We start from the raw sequence: 16,167 nt of genomic DNA, 5'->3' as shown, positions 1-16,167 counted from the left end.
TGAAAATCATCGATGATTTTAAAATATTTGTCACACTCCTGTGATGTTACAAACACGTTACGAAGATTCACATTATAGGAGCAGTCTCCTGCTCCTATCATTTTAAGATCAGGAATGTCTATTGGGAAGCTAGTTAAGGGTATAAACACAGTTTTGGAGACTGTATCCTTTCACAGGTGACTTAAAGAAAGTGCTGAATATGTGTATAAACTCACATTTCAGCCTGGTCCTTAAGAAAAATTTAAAATAAATCTGTAGTGCATGATTTATTAGGTTACAAGGGTTATAAAGTACCACAAGGGGAACTAAAATGTACTTTCAGAGCCACTTGTGAAAACACCCATAGTTAAGGATAAGGTTGAGGGCCTTAGAGGCTTTAGGAACAGAGCAAGGTAGCAATCTAAGACACAAGCCAACAATTCTGCCCATTATCCTTCAAAAAAAAAAAAAATCCAATGGAGGTGTGGTAGCTATTTTGCCTACAAAACTAGGGTAGCCTCGTTACCTACTAAATCAGAGACCTGGGGTGGGCAGGAGTTGAATAGCAGATCCAACCCCGTAAATCTCTACAAGCTTAAACTGAAGAAGTTGTTCCACCATAACTGTTAACACACTTGTGTGTTCTCTGTGTATAATAGCGACAAGAAACCCATCATTCAAGATGGAGACAGGTAATCTGCCCAGAAGATTCCACTTAGCCCAACCCACCTCAAAGACCATCCTTCAAAAATATCCCTCCCATACTCCCCAAACACACGCTCAACACACCCAGCTGAAAGCTGCTCAAGGGCGTGGCCCTTCCCAGTGTGTCCCAACAACATCGTCCTTTCCTCCTAGGGAATAAATAACTTCTCCTTCCAAGGACAGGATAAGGTTCAGGCTTAGAGGGTGTCGTGTCATCCCAGAGCCTTGAGCAAGGAGGACAAGTCAGTAGGCCAGGAGGCACCATGATGGAGAGATGGCGAGGAAGAAAGGCTCAGTTGGGTTGGGAAGCTGCACTCGAAGAGCTTCCGTCTGGTTCCCGTTTGACTTTTGCGGGAGGCTCTGTCCCAGCTTTGGCCTCTCCTTCTCCTTCCTCCTTAGCACCTTCATGTGTCTTCATGTGCTTGCTCAAGTGGTCACTTCTCATGAAGACCCGGTTGCAAACAGGGCAGGTGAACTTTTTGGTTCCCGTGTGGGTCTGAAGGTGCCTCTGCAGCTCATCAGAGCGGGTGAAGCGCTTCCCACAAAACAGCCAATTGCAGACAAAGGGGCGGTCGCCGCTGTGCCACCTCAGGTGGGCCTTCAGGTGCGATGTCTTGGCATAGGCCTTGCCACAGCCAGGGATGTGGCAGTTGTGGAGGTGCTTCTTCTTGGAGTTGTCAGGGCACTGGCCCACCCTTTCGGCCTCCTGGCAATTAGGGCACCGGCAGGCGGTTTGGCCAGAACTCCGGGTCACGGAGCGCCTTGAGCTCTTTGGCCTACCGCTACCATCCCCAGCCTGCTCCATTGGGTGGGGCTCCTGAGTAGAATCCAGGGACTTGATCACTTCCTGGCCCATGAGGTGTGGCCCTGAAGGCAACAGGTGGTGAGGCGGGCCACAGAGCTGATGTTCTGCAGCGCCATAGCCACCCAGCCCTGGCTGAAGTCCACCTGTGTGGCCCGGCGGCTGGAGACTACTCTGAAGCTCCATCCAGCTGGATCCAGCATGGAGATCCCACCATGGATTGATGCCACCATCGTCAGCGCCGCTGCTCGGATGGGTAGGCCTGAACCAAGGTTCATAGTGGTGAGCCATATCTGGTGCTGCCTGTAGGAGCTTAGAGTACGGGCCAGGGGCCAGCTGGCTTTCGCCGTCCAGGTCTAACCTTGAAGCCCCATGCAGCTCGTAACCAGCATTGCCCGAATACTCCGTGTCGGGCCCAGCCAAAGGCAGGTGCTGGAGCTCCGTGGGTTGCAGAGGGGATGGGAAATCTCCCCCGCTATCCGGGCTGGTGTGGGGCTGGAAGGTCTGCAGAGGCTGCAGCTCTACGTGGGTTGGAGAGGAACGGGGTGTCTCCGAACACTGGTTGCCAAGAGAACCACAGACGGCTGTGAGCATTGCAGAACTCCTCAGTGGGTAGGTTCTCAGACACACCTGGACAGGAAAGAAGGAGGAAGAGAGAGAAATGGTTGTGAGACAACAGCAAACAACAGCACAGAAAGCTTAACCCTCCCTCTACGGGACAGGCAATCTGTTGATTTTGGTTTCTCAGTTTCTCATTTTCCCCATCTTCAGTTCTCCACATTTCCACACCAGTTTGCTTTTTCCCAAGTTCTTATGAGAATTCGCCAGCATTTTAGTGTGGATTTATCCCAATATACTCGTTTTTCTATGCAGTTCTGCCTAATGTACTGTCATGGACTGGATGGATGCAGAAGAATGGTGGGAAGTACAAGCGGGAGAACCACCAAGGGAAGGAAGAAGGCTCGAAGCTTGTGGAGTGGTGGTGGGATGACAACGAGCGGTAAGAGGGAGAAGACTGGGAGGAGGAGGGGTCGGAAGTTGAAGAGGTAACAGGGTTTAGTGAGCAGGGAGAGTCTGTGGCAGAGAGAAGTCTGCAGAAACTGAAGGCAGAAGCTGAAGCAGGAAAGTGGGATGAGGGAGGCCAAGAGGCAGAGATGAGTCAGGTGGGGGAAGCTGCTGGCTATGGCATGCTCCCCTCCCCCCACGTCTCCCAGGACCAGAAGAAGTATGAAGCAAGAGGAGCAAGAAAACGGATGCACCAGCATAGTCTCAGATTGCTTAGGAAGGACCCAGGGGAGAAGGAGACTTAGGCTGCTGTGGGAAGGTAGGGACCGTCAGTCTCTGCAACTGCCTCATAGGGGCAAGACCTAGCAAAGAAGAGCTGCGCATTAGGCCCGGCACTCCTGAGCAGATCCTATTTCATCTAACAAAAAGTTAACTTCACTTACTCCATGTGATTTATTGCTGGCACATACACATTTTTTTGCAAACTGGTTTCCCCCAATACAGTGCATTTTTGTAGGCTATCTTCACTAATATAGGTATCTTTACCCAAGTGTACTCTGTGTTTTGGTTTGCGCATTGTTTCCAAAAAAAGGTCTGAGTTAGGAAGGTTCACATTTACATGTAAACTGAATCGAAATTCTCCCCAACGCCTACTCCTTCTGAGGACTTTATTCACACTTACGCTTTGCCCTGCTCCTTCCAGGCGGAGGTCTGTGCTTTGCCGCTCTGTGTCCAAGCGTGCCCCCACCCCCAAGTTTCCCTAGCAAAAACATGCTCTTTAAAGCTGAATCGGAACAAACATCAATTCGGGGTTTTTTGTGATTGATATTTGCTCTGACTGAGCATTCAAGAGTGAGTTTTCACAGGGAAAGCTCTGGAGCAAAAGAAAATTGTACAGGTGCTCGGACACAGAGCTTTAAATCACAGACCATGCCCGGAAAGAGTGTAGGAAAGTTAAGTGTAGATAAGCCCCAAGTCTTCCCATTTCATACTGGTTAGCTGGTGCTGGGTAAAACCAAGGAGGCGGGATGCAAACCAGTATTTATTGGGAAATCCCCCCAAAATCCCAGGGGAACAATTTTTTGACAAAAAAGCTATGGTAGAATTTCTTGTGAAAGATGACTTCTCTAAAATGCTTTAGAACATTGTTCCCTGCAGGTGGGATCCCAAATGGATCGCATGATCCTTTCACTGAGAACCCCCTGACCTTTTTCTGAGAAACCTCAGAGATCCCAGAAGCCTAGTTTGAAAGCCACTGTTTGCAGGCCCTTCCTGACTGGTTTATGTTTATTAGTTTGTTTTGCAACGTGTCATTGACACAATAATAGTGCATTTGTGGTGGATTAATACTGCGCCTTCCACACACCGTCCTGCTTTGTTAGCTGTTATGTGACGCTTCCCCACGTTCTTGCTGCCTGGAGGGGACACTCTTGCAACAAACGTGGGACAACCTACCCCTCAATGCAACCTGGAAACATTTGTGGTTTGAAATGTTATAGGATTTCAGCAGGAAGCTATGGGGCATGGCATCAATCGGAAACAAAGCATCATATCTGCCCTGAAACATTTGCATGCGCAAACACTATTGAAAACTGGATAGTATATTACTGCTACCATTATGAGTGCAAATCATCATGAATGCACAATAAAAAGGATGTCTGGAGCATAGCGTAGACACGTTAGTTCTTTTAAAAAACCAACACCACTGTGGTAGAGGTTGTTGTGGTGAGGGTATGGGGTGGGGAAGAGATTTAAATATAGCTTATTCTCTTTTTCTTCAAAAGCCTTTCTTAGAGACAGACCCTCTAATCGTCGGCTTCTGCAAGGCAGATAACAGTAATTATACCATCTGATCTTCAGCCGACTTAGCTGTGATGGCACAACTCTTGCCTTGTCCCATCGAAGGGAAGAGGGTTTGCTGAGTACTTTACGAAGCATAAAAACGCACCGTCTGTTTCCTCCCACTCTTATGGGGAAGAAAATAAAGATTTGAGGCCTGCCAAGCGAAGCTAAGAAAAACTAAGAGGTGCTTGAAGAGTCCACAAACCATTGTGATATCCAACACACTAAGGGTGAAACAGCTACAGACAAGCCAAGCTATCTTTTTATTTATGGGTGTTTATGGATGTCAGGAAATACATATTGTTTCTGAACATTTTTTCTCTGTAGAATAGAGATGCTTAGTTCTATAAAGAAACGTGGAACATTTGTTTAACCCCCCCCCCATTTCTTCCAGAGGCCCTCCACCTGTTCCCATTTCGAGATCGGCAGCTCTCCATAAAACAGAACTTTATTTCATATTTATTGCCCGTTCCTCGGGTTTTCACAAGTGAAGGTTTTGCCATCACTGCATTGTCATGCTGGGAAAACCTTCAATTGCTGAATTTCTGTGTGGCATAAAGCAGCCCTGCCAGAAAGTAACAATCCTAACGGTGCAATCATAAGTAGAGGAGGTCCAAGTTCACCTTCCCTTATAGCTAGACCACTTTGTATTCCAGAAGTGAGGAACCTAATATTTCTTAACTACAACTTCAGCAAGCAGTGTCTGGGCAGAAATCAGCGAAATATCTGGGGAAATCCAGCCGCATGGCAGCCCGTGTCAGCAGTGTCATTTTTGCCTATTTCCTCACTCAAAAATAGCTCAACGTCCAATTTCTTTCTATGCGCAAGAGAAAGGTATCAGCTGGTGTAGGGAAACCCCAAGGTTTGTGAAAAACAAACAAATCTTTAGGGAAAATAGCTTCCAAAACAGTCCAATGACTCAGCAGCCACAGAATGTTGTCCAACAGTTGGAAGGAATACCCAAAAAACCCAGGGCAGGGGATATTGAATGGAACATCCTGGAAGTGGTCATGGCTGGCTACAATCCTGGATGAAATGCTCCATTCTGCAACATTTAGTTGCAGGCCTCACTTGTTTATTATACAGCAACAAATCCATATTTGTCACCAAGTGTAATTTCAGCAGGGAAGCCCAGTCAGTTCCAGATCCTTACTAAGAATCTCTGTTTTCCCAAGCAATGTTTGCCATATTCACATTAGTGTTCCAAAATATTTTTTTTTAATGTAATGTAAAATGTGAACGAAGAGCACCTTCTGTCAGGAGTGCGTGCAGGAGCCGGGCCCTGTGACCAGTAGGGCTTCGCAGGACTGGGGCCTTCCTAAGTTTGTTCTGAAGAGGCAAGGTGCGGCCGCACAGGTGAGGCTGCTTGGTAACTCACTGCACCTGGTGGCTAGAGCCAGAAGGGATATAAGGTCAGCATTTCCCTTCAGCTCTTTGCCGCAGCAACACATTTCCTGCCTCGCTGCGTTTGGCTTCTTGCTTCCTGATCCTCGGACCCTTGACTTTGTGACTCCTTGCTTCTTGACCCTCGGACTCTTGACTTTGTACCTGCCTGCTTCCTGACCCTCGGACCCCTGGCTTCTGGACTCTCGTTCCTACTCCCACCCCGCCATCTTGCCCTCGGTCCCGACGTCCTCAGCCAGGACTTCAATCGCCTGTAGACTGGACTGTGACACCTTCACTATGTAGGCTTGCTCAAATCACTATCTCAGTAGTGTCAAACTAGGCAAGACTATTAAGCACATTTAGACTGACCATATACCTTGATCTGCAAAAAGCAGCTGTAGTGGATTCTAGCACGGATTGGGACCGTAGCATGCTGGAGCGGGAGCTTTAATAATCCCCCCCCTGCCATTTCCCACTGCAGGGAATCCCCCCACTGTGGGGGGGGGGGCAGAATAGGGGCAAATAGCAAATTCTGGGGAGATTTTCAGTGGAAAACAAAATGGAAAGGGTTAAAGCCCTTCCTGATACAAGCTAGGAGCTCAGGGCTGCTTTTTATAAAGAAAGATTGCTTCTAGTCGAAGTGCATTCTTAAATCATTTCTTAAAAGTCACTTCGAGGCTATGGACGCATTAGCAGCATAAATCACAAGGAGGTCATTCCATCACCCGCATGCTGTGTTTCAAGTCATATTTGCAACCCTATGTACACGCCAGAGAGGAGGTGGAAATATCTTCACCAGGTACTAATTGCCTGTTTGGCTTCCCTGTGCCTGCAGCCCTACTCTGACTCCTGTTCATGAAGCTGTCATCTGCCGATGGGCTGCCATTTGCACATGCGCAACGGCTGCCTCAGATGCACACACCTCAGCTTAACCGCAAAGTGAGCGTGGCTTACGTTTTCAAACCGGAGAGAAGCTGCTTTGAGGGGAACTGCATCGAAGAGCAGCAATTCTCAAGGAACTGAAGGATAGATATGGATCGTGGCCAAGGTTGTTGTTTTTTTTAAAAAAAATTATTAACCGGCCAATCACATCAAATCAAATCACATCACATAAATTCCGAGTTACAAAGCCGAATTTTAAATTTTGTTGAGGGAACCCATATTTCAAGATCCGAAGGGGGATTCTGATCATCTTCTTGCTACTGCGTTAATGTCCAAATCAGTCCAAACAAAGTTCATAATTCTATCCAGACTTATCTTGCTGTTTCCACATCACATCTTGTTCATATATTTTCTCTTTTTTCTTTATGATCTCTTCTGATAGTCTCCTTAAGCCGATAAACACCAATAATAATCCTGTGTGGGTTTTTCCGTTCTTCCAGTCCTCAAATCGAGATGGTTTCCATATATCATCGCCTTCATAGATAACAGCGCTCTTTCCATCATTAATTACAGAACTGTCGTTCTTAAGTCCCACTGAGGAGTTTCATCCACAATATAAAAACAGCTCTATTTCTCTATTTGCCCTCTCAGACTTAAGTCCTCCGACAGAACTTCCCAATATGGCGACGGTATTTTTAACTGCGTCATTCCAAAGCCCTTATACATTCCACGCTCTTCTTAAAACATGCTCTGGTTCAAAAGTTTATCTCCACACAGCCTTAAATCCACAGCTTAAGTCCTTAAAACAACATTTCTGATTTGTGGGTGGGGGGGATTCTTGTTTAATCACATAAAGGAAAGAAAGGAAAGTTTTTTCCCCCTCCCCCATCAGTCCCTTTGCCATACTGAGTCTTGGCGTATCTTCTCATGATCTATACTTGTTCCTCCGACTCGTCTTGTTTTATCAGAGATCTGTTCTGTTAGCAGTCTTTACTCCCCCTTCTTCCTTGAAATATGTGCATTAGCTTCATCCAAATTATTTCTTTTGAAGTTCTTGCAGCTAGTGGCACAGATCAGAGACGGCGTCCAGGAGTGCCGAAATCCCACAGGAGGGCATTGTGCCTAGTGCCCCCATCCCCACAAATTCAGGGGTGGTATAGGGCACAGCAGGCAAGGGCAGTCCCCCACCATAATCCTGGGGAGGGGAGGGAGTCTATTTACTCCCATCACAGCCTCCAATTTACCTCGTGTGGGTCGGAGAGATGTTATTGTCAGCCATCTTCTGATGCGCCCCTAGTGGTCCCTCCGGATCGTGGCCAAGGTTATCCACCGCACATGATTTCAAATACCAGCGGCGAGAGTGTACTTGAGCCAGAGTGAATTGTAATGCCATGTGAATGGTAACAAACCTAAATTAAAAAGAGGAGTGACGGGGGAACTACAATTCAAAGTGGGGGAAGCTAAGAGATTCCCTGGGCTCTCTCACATGAGGACCATTTTGCTTTGCAGATATATCTGTTCAGGCCATTACTTATGGTGAACAAGGAGAAGGCCACAGTCATTTCCATTTCTGGTAATTAGGTGTATTACCTGCCCTAGGAGAGCTTACATTCCTTTTGAAGGACAGGTTCATGTTCTGGGAGTATACTCTGGTGGCTTATGTGGGCTATACAGTAAGTGCTTATGCCCAGCTTAGGCTGGTTCACCAGCAATGGCCACACCCCTATTGGGATAGCCTGGCTTCAGCTGTCCATGCTTTGGTGACCTCCCATCTGGACTACTACAATGCACTGTATGTGGGGCTGCCCTTGTAGCTGCCAGTGCGGTCTGTCAGATTGGACCATGTGTCACTGGTCTTGAAAACACTCCACTGGCAGCCAGTGAGCTATCAGGCCCAACTCAAGGTGCTAGTACTAGCATGTTGTTGTTTAGTCGTGTCCGACTCTTCGTGACCCCAAGGACCAGAGCACGCTATGAGCTATGCCATGCAGGTCCACCCAAGATGGACAGGTCATAGTGGAGAGTTTTGACCAAACGTGATCCACCTGGAGTAGGAACCAGCAAGCCACTCCAGTATCCCTGCCAAGAAAACTCCATGGACAAAGACAACAGTACTAGCATATTAACTCTAAATGGCACCTAAAATAGCACCTTCTCCAGCAACAACCATCTTGGACCCTATGATAGGCAAGTGAAGTCTTGTTAATAATCAGCCACTGGGGGCTGCCTAGTTGCTGGTTATATTTTCAGTGGCTTCTCCCTATTTGTGGTCTGCTGTCCCTAATGAGGTGTATCTGTCTCCCTCATTGCTCGTTTTCAGGAGAAATTAAAAGATATTCCTGTTTCCCCAGCCATTTGATGGCTGAAAGACACTGCTCCTGGCAACCCTGAAATCACTGGTTGAAAATGTTTTTAATTGTTTTACAGGGGAAAAAAACTTTTAAAACAACAACCTTTAAAAATGCTTTTAGTTGCTGTGTTTTTAATGTTTCATCATTGCTGTGCCAGATGCCTTGGGCTGCTTTGGGAGGAAGGACGAGGAAATACAACTCAAATAAATAACGCTTTATGACATTTAGGAGCAGCCAGTCAAGTAACATGAATGCCACCATACTAAAGGTGACTACCAGATGCAGCTAAGTGGGTTGTGTTTGAGGAATTCCCTGTGCCAAATCTGCAATTGCACTTAACATAGAGCACCAACAACACATGCTAGCTAGAGGTCTAAGAGGCTAACCACATTTGCATCGCTTACCAGCACATCACAGCTAACTTAGGCAGAAGATTTTAAGAGCCATTAATGGGAGGCGGGATGTATAGAAAGGGGGCCTGGTTCACTGGGCACCTTCCCCCAAGATGTCCCCTTCTGCAAAATTCCCACTGAAATGTGCAAGATCTTGAGGGGATCCTACTACACATAAACCTGCCAAGTTCAGTCCTTTTGCATCCTGTGCAGTTAAATGTACAGTGGTACCTCAGGTTAAGTACTTAATTCATTCCGGAGGTTCATACTTAACCTGAAATTGTTCTTAACCTGAAGCACCACTTTAGCTAATGGGGCCTCCTGCTGCTGCTGCTGCGCCGCTGGAGCACGATTTCTGTTCTCAACCTGAAGCAAAGTTCTTAACCTGAAGCACTATTTATGGGTTAGCGGAGTCTGTAACCTGAAGCGTATGTAACCTGAGGTACCACTGTATCTGCATACAGAATGGGAAATGTGGTAGAGTCAAAAAATGAGAGACTGTCAATCTGCAAATACCAATTAGAATTCCCCCTTCCCCAGTTTGGGTCGAAGCTTCTCTAGAGGAAGAAGTTTAAAGAGGGCAAGGATGCAGTCGGGGAAAAGAAAAAGAAAAGGAGAAGATGAGGAAGGTAGTGGGCTCACAGTTGTAGATTCTAATCCCCCCTGCTGCTGCTGCGTGGCTTCGAAGAGACAGATAGCATCAAAGTTGATGGAGTATCCCAGAATTCCATGTTGTGCTGTGTGGCAGTGTGACTCACTCCTCAGTTCTATGGAAATGGTGCAATAGGAGAAGGGAAAACCCCACCCTGGGCAAGGGCGGACTTTGGTCTTTCAAATTGCAGCAGCACCCTGTGCAAGGCCTAAATTTGGCACTCCCTGGCACTCAGCTTCTGTTCTGCATGCGCATTACATCAAAGCTGTGGTGCCCTGAGGTGCCCTCCGCAGCTTGGTGCCTAGTGCTGGGGAACTGGTCACACTGCCCTAAATGTGCTTCTGCCCTGGGCTTTGAAACTGACCTGTCTCAGCCCCCTGTATACCCGAAGGAGCGTTTCCACCCCCATCGTTCAGCCTGGACACTGAGGTCCAGCTCCGAGGGCCGGTTCTGGCGGTTTCCTCACTGCAAGACATGAAGTTACAGGGAACCAGGCAGAGGGCCTTCTCGGTAGTGGCATCCGCCTTGTGGAATGCCCTCCCATTAGATGCCAAGGAGATATACAGCTACTGTATATACTGGAGTATAAACCGACTTTTCCAGCACATTTTTTATGTTGAAAAAGCCTCCCTCAGCTTAGGGCTGCTCCTTCCTCCTCTGGCTTTGCCGCTGTCGGCGGTGGAGGAACAAGCAGCCTGAAAGCAGCCCTTTCGGGCTGCTTATTCTTCCTCCATCACTGCCACCACCACCTGGTTTGTGGTGTGGTGAACCAGCTTATACTCGAGTCAATAAGTTTTCCCAGTTCTTTGTGCTAAAATTAGGTGCCTCGGCTTATATTCAGGTTGGCTTATACTCGAGTATATACGGTATATGACATTTAGAAGATATCTGAAGGCAGCCCTGTATAGGGAAGTTTTTAACGTTTGATGCTCTTACTGTTGGAAGCTGCCCAGAGTGGCTGAGAGAACCCAGTCAGATGGGTGGGGTACAAATAATAAAATTACGATGATGATGTTGGCGATGACATTTATATCCCACCGTTCCTCCAAGGAGCTCAAAGTGGTATACAGTGGTACCTCAGGTTAAGTACTTAGTTCGTTCCGGAGGTCCGTACTTAACCTGAAGCTGTTCATAACCTGAAGCACCACTTTAGCTAATGGGGCCTCCCGCTGCCGCCGTGCCACCGGAACACAATTTCTGTTCTCATCCTGAAGCAAAGTTCTTAACCTGAAGCACTATTTCTGGGTTAGTGGAGTCTGTAACCTGAAGTGTATGTAACCTGAAGCGTATGTAACCTGAGGTACCACTGTACATAGTTCTACCCTTTTCATTTTGTCCTTGCAACAACCCTGTGAAGTGGGTTAGGCTGAGAGGCTGTGACTGGCCCAAGGTCACCCAGTGAACCTTGAGCCATACATCCACTACACACACATGTACACAAATATACACAATTGGTGGCCCTAGCCACTCTTCCAGGGTCACATGGTGCCCTGCTCAGTCTATTGCGACAAACGCGGAGTGTGGCTCAAGTCTGTGAGACAGAAATAATGATCCATCCTAGATCTTTAAGCCCCAGCCAATTACTCATCTATACCACTGGATGCATCAAGTTCCCAGTCAAACAAAAGGAGAAATCATTCAAGTCCCTCTTCACTCTCTCTCACTATGAGACACTGCAGATGTTATCGCTGTTGGCTCAGGTAACACCCTGCCTCCCACTAAATAACGGCTTGTGCAAGTTCTGCAAGCAGTGTAACATCTGAACTGGAGATGCAGGGAAGATTGCCGAAACAAATTCCTAGTCGTGATGTAAGCAGCCGTTTGGTTAGCCTTAGGCCACAATCCAAAACACACTTACACAGGAGTAAGACCTATTGAACATATAGCCACATAACCTCCCTGAAAAGGGTTTGCGCAAATCAAGTCAGGAAGAATGATTTGTTTGCACGACGTTTGGAAAGAGATCATCTGGAAGCAACACAGGTATTTGCCTTCGTTCACCTGGGGAACCTCATGGGTCACATGCAGATCACACAATCCTTTTAAAAGGCTCCTTTGGTCTAGGATCTGCCGTTTTAATGCTTTAAAAAATAAATAAATAATGCAACGTATCATTTCTCTCTCTTATTTACTTAATAAACTACGTATATTGGGTTTCTGCAGTGATCTGGTGCATGCTCTGAATTGCCTTACTTACCCCTCTAAACAGCTTTTGATTGGTGTGTTGAGGTGCATGGAAATCACAGGATTAAGCCCAGCTGGTGGCAATTAGTGGATTTATGGAATGTACTTCCCATTCATAAGAAAGTACACTTGGCATCAAAACTTATGTAGTGCTGGTGACTGATATTACAGCGGCACAACTTCCCTAAGAATGCACACTGTTTCTCACATATACAGAATGGAAGTTTTTTTTAAAAAAAAAACCAAAACAAAACTTGAAAGCATAGCCACTGCTTAATCTTCCTACTGCAGACATGACTATGGTACTGTAGCTTGGAAGCAACACAGTAGCAATTATCTGGCTCAGTACCTCTTGCTAGCAAGAGACATACAGGATCTATGCATAATACCCAAATTCAAAAGCCTACTCTAGAAGCATAACCACAACAGAGGCTGTCAGAAGGTAGATCGGGATCCAATGGCAGATCTCTGGGGGATAATCAGTAGTACCATAGAGTTGGCAGGAGCCGTTTAGGTAGGATCTACCAATTTAGCTTCTCCCAGACTTTCATTTTTCCAATCTAAAATTAAGTTCTCTCTTTTTGACAGCAACTTGCCAAAACACACACACACCTCTACAAAATCCTCATAAATTCACAGCATTTTAGTGCAATTTTTTCATACTGCCTCTGACAGCATAACCATCGAAACCTTGACACCTCCCTCTCCCTCCCTCCTCATTCCTCACATACAAGGCATGCTTTAAACTGATATCACCTTAGGACACCGCAGCAATGAAGAAAGTTGATGGGCAAATGCTAAACCTATTAAGCAGGTATGGCTGCGGAGTATTAAAATCATGTGAACCATCTGTGATTGCCATCTCCTTTAGATTCAGATACACACGCCCTTTGGCTGATGGCCCCTGTTCCTCTAGGGCTCTCTTGCCCTCTTTTCACGGGACTCAGAGCTCCTGAAAATATGCCGCACTGTGTCTAAGGTTATGTACACATTAGCAGCTTGAAATACAGGAAGCTGTCCGTCCCCCCCGCCCCCCCCGCTGCTGCATTTGAAGTCACTGCACACACCAAAGAGGGAGTGGGGGTGTCAGGTAAACCCAATGCCCGATTTGTTTCCAAACTCTGCTTCGCTGAGGTGGTCATCTGTGCATCCACAATGGCTACCTGAAATGTACACACCTCAACTTTACCCTAAGCTCCCGTTTTCTAATGGGATGCAAGCTGGTTTGAGGAATCAAACAGGAGTATTTCTCAATAAGCTACAGCCTACAGGACACCTACAAATTGTGGCTGATGTCATGCGTACTTGGCTTCAAACACCAGCAGTGGGAGCATGCTGGAGCCAGAGTACATGGCAATGTATACACAGCCTGAGATGGTGGTGGCATTTTGGTGGTAGCGCCTGTGCTGGTAGAATATGGCTTGAGGTACTGGAACAGGGACTAATACCAAGATGGGGAGTGTGGGCCAGAAAGCCAGGATCAATAGGAGAGGGTAGGTTGTTCTACTAACTACATGGAGTTCTCAGTCCCATTTGTGACTCTGTGGGTCCATTCTCATTTACAGTACAGCTGTGGTCTAAACCACTGAGCTTCTTGGGCTCGCCGATCAGAAGGCTGGCGGTTCGAATTCCTGCTACGGGGTGAGCTCCTGTTGCTCTGTCCCAGCTCCTGCCAACCTAGCAGTTTGAAAGCATGCCAGTGCAAGTAGATAAATAGGTACCACTGTGGGGGGGAGTTAACAGTGTTTCCATGCGCTGTGATTTCCATCACAGTGTTCTGTTGCACCAGAAGAGGTTCAGTCATGCTGGCCACATGACCTGGAAAGCCGTCTGTGGACAAGCGCCGGCTCCCTTGGCCTCAAAGCGAGATGAACGCCACAAGCCCATAGTCACCTTTGACTGCACTTAACCGTCCAGGGGTCCTTTATCTTTTACCTTATAGTACAGTATGTGGTGGCACTGCAAGACTGGCACCAGGGCAACACATACTCTAAAGATGAGCCATGGAGAACTGGTGCCTACACAAGTGGGGAACACTTGCAGCCACTATTACGGTACAGTGGTACCTTGGGTTACATACGCTTCAGGTTACATACACTTCAGGTTACAGACTCCGCTAACCCATAAATAGTACCTCGGGTTAAGAACTTTGCTTCAGGATGAGAACAGAATTGTGCGGCGGCAGCAGGAGGCCCCATTAGCTAAAGTGGTACTTCAGGTTAAGAACGGTTTCAGGTTAAGAACGGACCTCTGGAACGGATTAACTACTTAACCCGAGGAACCACTGTATTTGCACAATTCTAGTGGCATGCATTTGGATGGGGCACTGGACTGTGGCAAACTGCAGGAGTTTGATTGATTGCTTTTGATTTAGAATGTTATTTTAATGATGGTGTCTTAAGTTAATCATACTGTGTGTGCGTGTAATACCTGTTTTGCAAACTGGCTGAAGAACGGTTTTTACCTTTAAAAGAAGATATTAAACAACATAAAATAAATACATAAAAATAAGCTCCCTGTCCTTATGTTCAGGGCCAGACCAACTGTAGAAACCATCCAAGTGCTTGGACAGAAATACTTTTAGGGACATGGGCAAAAGGACTCTTAAAACAAAAGGGGTTTCTTTTTAAAACCAGGTCATCCAACATTTTGTCAAAGGAGAAGTAGTAGCTCATATTTCTGCATAAACTAAATGAGTAAGCCACAGTAGGCATTTTGAACCCCTTATTCAATGGTTTATCCTGAAACCATGGCTCATTCCCTCCACCACATGTATACACATGTCCATACAAATATTACACATTATGGGTACTTCCAGATGAGAGTTTACTCTGGAATTTTTGCTGCTCAAAGCCGTAGGTTTTTGTTTCATTGGGTTGTGGTTTTTTTGCAGCATCCACACCACATGGCATCTTCAAAATCCCAGCCTTACCATGGAAAATCTGATAAATAAATAAAAACTCATTGGACAAGTGAGAAACTGCAAAAGTGAAATGGACCAATTTGCACATCCCTAGTGTGCACAAATCACAGAGGAGCAATTAATATTATGACTGAAAAATGAGAATGGGTGGAAGTTAACTTGCTAGATGTGCAAATGGAACCATTTGCAGTACACGTTTCCCATCTAGAAGCAACAAAGACTGCTCCCTGCCTGCCCTTTTCATCTGTCATATCAGCGCTCTGTGATAAGAAATAAGGAATGTTTAAGTAAATGCTTAATTCCATAATGGATCTGGTTCTACTAGCTGCGGTTGAAACGTGTTCAGTAACATCTACTATCAGCATTTATTTGATCAGGGGATGCAAGGGACTGTTCCTAGTGGAACAGCTGGACAGCTAGAATATATGCATGATGTTGTGCAATCACATGTAATGGCAAAATGCTTTTGTGGGGTTAGACCTGTTTATGTTATAATCTGACCAGAGGATTCAAATAATCTTAGTAATAGTTTGAGGCTCATATTAGGGCTGCCATATTTCAAGAGGTAAAAGTCTGGACACAAAAAACTGTTGAGCTTCTGCCACTGCCGAGCCTAAACTGCCCATGCCAGAGCCCAAGCCTGAACCAAACCTACCCGCGCACACACATTTTTTTAAAACCCAAAATCCAGGACATGTGCTTTAAAATGTAAAATTCCCCCTGGATGTGCATGTGGGATTGCCAAAAGAGGACATGTCTGGGAATTCCCGGAAATGTGGCAACCCTAGATATGCCAATAATTATTAGGGGATTCTTTGCCTCAGATTCTAAGAAGCGACTTTCTCATTTGGCTTGTTCCAAAAGAAGCATACACCCTCCTTCATCAGATATAGGATGGTTTATATTTAGAGAAACACCTTCTTTGTTTTAAGGTATCTCTCCCCCCCCCCAATATCTTTAACTACCAGGATTTATAGTTTTTAGTCATTTGTGAGATCACCCTCAACTTAGACTATGATCTTTTCTTTTAATTGTTGTGCAGAAGAATGTTCGGTGCAACCACA

The 16,167-nt window shown here is 46.2% G+C and overlaps 1 protein-coding gene across 3 annotated transcripts in view; it reads right to left on the bottom strand.

Moving 5' to 3' along the window:
* Positions 1–680: 680 nt before the first annotated feature.
* The window catches only part of SP6 (Sp6 transcription factor), a 91,509-nt gene continuing 76,022 nt past the window's right edge, over positions 681–16,167 (bottom strand). For all 3 annotated transcript variants that reach the window (XM_053363237.1, XM_053363239.1, XM_053363238.1), the window contains one exon: positions 681–2,116. In XM_053363237.1, the coding sequence (XP_053219212.1) occupies positions 977–2,080 (1,104 nt within the window). In that variant the 5' untranslated portion in view covers positions 2,081–2,116 and the 3' untranslated portion in view covers positions 681–976. The remainder of the gene's footprint in view (positions 2,117–16,167) is intronic.

Source organism: Podarcis raffonei, chromosome 13 (assembly GCF_027172205.1).
Source record: "Podarcis raffonei isolate rPodRaf1 chromosome 13, rPodRaf1.pri, whole genome shotgun sequence".
NCBI lineage: Eukaryota > Metazoa > Chordata > Lepidosauria > Squamata > Lacertidae > Podarcis > Podarcis raffonei.
Note: the sequence above shows the minus strand (reverse complement) of the source record. Positions and strands in the feature narration are given on the sequence as shown.